Source organism: Leuciscus leuciscus (genome assembly GCF_965113295.1).
Source record: "Leuciscus leuciscus genome assembly, chromosome: 16".
Classification (NCBI taxonomy): domain Eukaryota; kingdom Metazoa; phylum Chordata; class Actinopteri; order Cypriniformes; family Leuciscidae; genus Leuciscus; species Leuciscus leuciscus.
In genome coordinates, this window is record NC_138740.1 from 36,352,894 (window position 1) to 36,355,393 (window position 2,500).

The 2,500-nt window shown below is 38.6% G+C and overlaps 1 protein-coding gene across 3 annotated transcripts in view; it reads left to right on the forward strand.

Moving 5' to 3' along the window:
• Nucleotides 1–2,500, forward strand: part of lrrc8aa (leucine rich repeat containing 8 VRAC subunit Aa) — a 29,925-nt gene that overhangs the window by 26,869 nt on the left and 556 nt on the right. For all 3 annotated transcript variants that reach the window (XM_082141619.1, XM_082141620.1, XM_082141621.1), the window contains one exon: nucleotides 1,406–2,500. This exon is cut by the window's right edge and continues 556 nt beyond it. In XM_082141619.1, the coding sequence (XP_081997745.1) occupies nucleotides 1,406–1,681 (276 nt within the window). In that variant the 3' untranslated portion in view covers nucleotides 1,682–2,500. The remainder of the gene's footprint in view (nucleotides 1–1,405) is intronic.

The window sequence follows — 2,500 nt, forward strand, 5'->3', positions numbered from 1 at the left end:
CCCTTCTGGTAGACCACCATTCTTAATTAACTAATTTCGGAAAAATATTGTATGGTAGTCAATGGCGAGAGACAACAAATATTTTGATCTCGTTTGAATTGTGCCCTGAATTACACATATGATGTTTGTCAATTTAAAAGATACATTTTAAAGTCAAGAAAGTCGCAGTTTGATGTAAAACTGTTGAGGTATAAGACTGTGAAAATACATAATTACAAACACTACAAACCCAAAAGGCGCACATGTGACGTCATACCTTTTCTCTCAATGAATGAAGCTAACTTTACTGAAGCTAACTTTACTGAAGCTAACGTACGTCTGTCGTTTTCTCTATAGTCTTACGTTATAATGGTAACGTTACGCCGTCATGCCTGAGTGTTTTGTACCAGACTGCACACATACGTACATAGTGCGAGACGAGAGATGTAGTTCATTGAGCGATTTTCACATAAAACTAAATGTTACTCTTCTGTTTTATGACAAACTGCGACTTTCTTGACTTTCATAATTATCTTTTAAATTGACAAACATCATATGTGTAATTCAGGGCACAGTTCAGACGGAATAAAAAGATGAGTCGTCTCTCGATATTGACTACCATACATATTTTTTCCAAAATAAGGTCCCATGAGCCGGAAGCGGAGGGGAGGGACTTAGGCTCTCTATACAGTATCTCACGAAAGTGACATTTCAGCAACATATATACTATACACATATACAGTATATATAGTATAGAGAGAGTTTGGTGAAAAACAAACTGAAATTTAATGTATTATTTAACGAAATTCTTGACCTCAGCCGTTGGTCTTCTGTGCGTTCATGAGACTCTATCAGCGCCGCAGTTCACTCCGACTCGCCCAGAAAAAAACACACAAGTTGTGAGAAATCAAGATTAACAAAAACAAGACATGAAATGCATCCCATGTACAAAAGGGATTAAATAATAATAAATAATACATTAAATAGCAGTTCGTTTTTCACCAAACCCTCTCATATCCCCTCAGAACACTTGGAAGAAACGGCACGTCACATGAGATCATTCTGTGATACTTCTGCATATATATTTTTTAAGCTCGATACTGGTTGTATTCACTGCCATTATCTGGACGTTTTATAGTTTTATTTCTCCTTTTGTGGTCCAAAAAAGAAAGAAAGAGGCATACGGCATTACAACAACACCAGGGTGAGTAAATTATGACTTAATTTTGATTTTAGGGTAAACTATCTCTTTAACTAAGATTATTACATTTTGTAGAAGTATTGTTCATGTTAACTAACAAATAAACCATTTGTGAAGTGTTACCGAAATGTTTAGGTCTTATTTGCGGTCATCAGATTCCAATTTACACACTCATCAAAGAGAATCGCGTCTTTAATCGTGTCTTTTTTCTCCCCCCTGATTCAGATCGAGACGTTGCCGCCCGAGTTGTTCCAGTGTAAGAAGCTGCGGACGCTGAATCTGGGAAATAACTGCCTTTCGGTGTTGCCGTCGCGTTTCGGAGAGTTAACGGGCCTGACGCAGCTGGAGCTCCGCGGGAACCGGCTGGAGGGATTACCGGTGGAGCTCTCCGAATGTCGACTTCTCAAGCGCTCCGGCCTGATCGTGGAGGAAGATCTCTTCAACACTTTACCACCGGAGGTCAAGGAGCAGCTGTGGAGAGCCGATAAAGAACAAGCCTGAGTGAGACGGATGAAAGAGAAGAAACTCTTAGATGTGGTCATTCTGCTTTCCTTTCATTCTTTTAATGATTTTTAATTCATTTTATTCGGGGCGAAAAAGCATTTGTTTCTCGTCCGTATGAAGGGAAGTTGTGGACAGGGTGCCATCTGTCCTTAGAAACACATATACACTGATCCACTCATACACAAACACACATTTTGCAAGGTCAAGTCATTCATGTGCTGCCCCCTACAGGCACGGAGGGGCATGCGTATAGATGACAGCAACAGCAACATGGTGAACATGTGGGTGCGAGTGCCTGTTAAAGCAGTGGCTTTATGGGAATGCATAGATATAACAAGCAATATGTGGTTTGTGCATTATTTACTTAGCGGCTGCATCCAATCAGGGAAGGGTCGACTGTTTATGAATGTGCCAGCTGAGTTATCAAATATGTAATTGTACATTTTAAACCTCTGCAAGCTAATACCCACAGAAATAAATGCCAAAAAGGTCATATACAAAATCTACTACATACAGTTGTAATTAAAAAAAATGAAACCTCCATTGCTGATCAGGTTTATTGGCAAAATCGATAGACTTTCTGCTTTTTGCAATGAACAAATCAAGCAAAAGTAACTGAAATAGCAGAAGTTATTAAAAGTTGCATTTTCAGTTGAATTTGGGGAAACCACTTGAAACATTTGTTATGTTGGACTATTTTTTGTTTGTTTGATTTGCTCATTGCACACAGATAAAAGTCTATAAATTCTGCCAATAAACCTGATTTGCAATGGGGGGGTGAATAATTTTGATTACAACTGTATATATGCTTTTAAA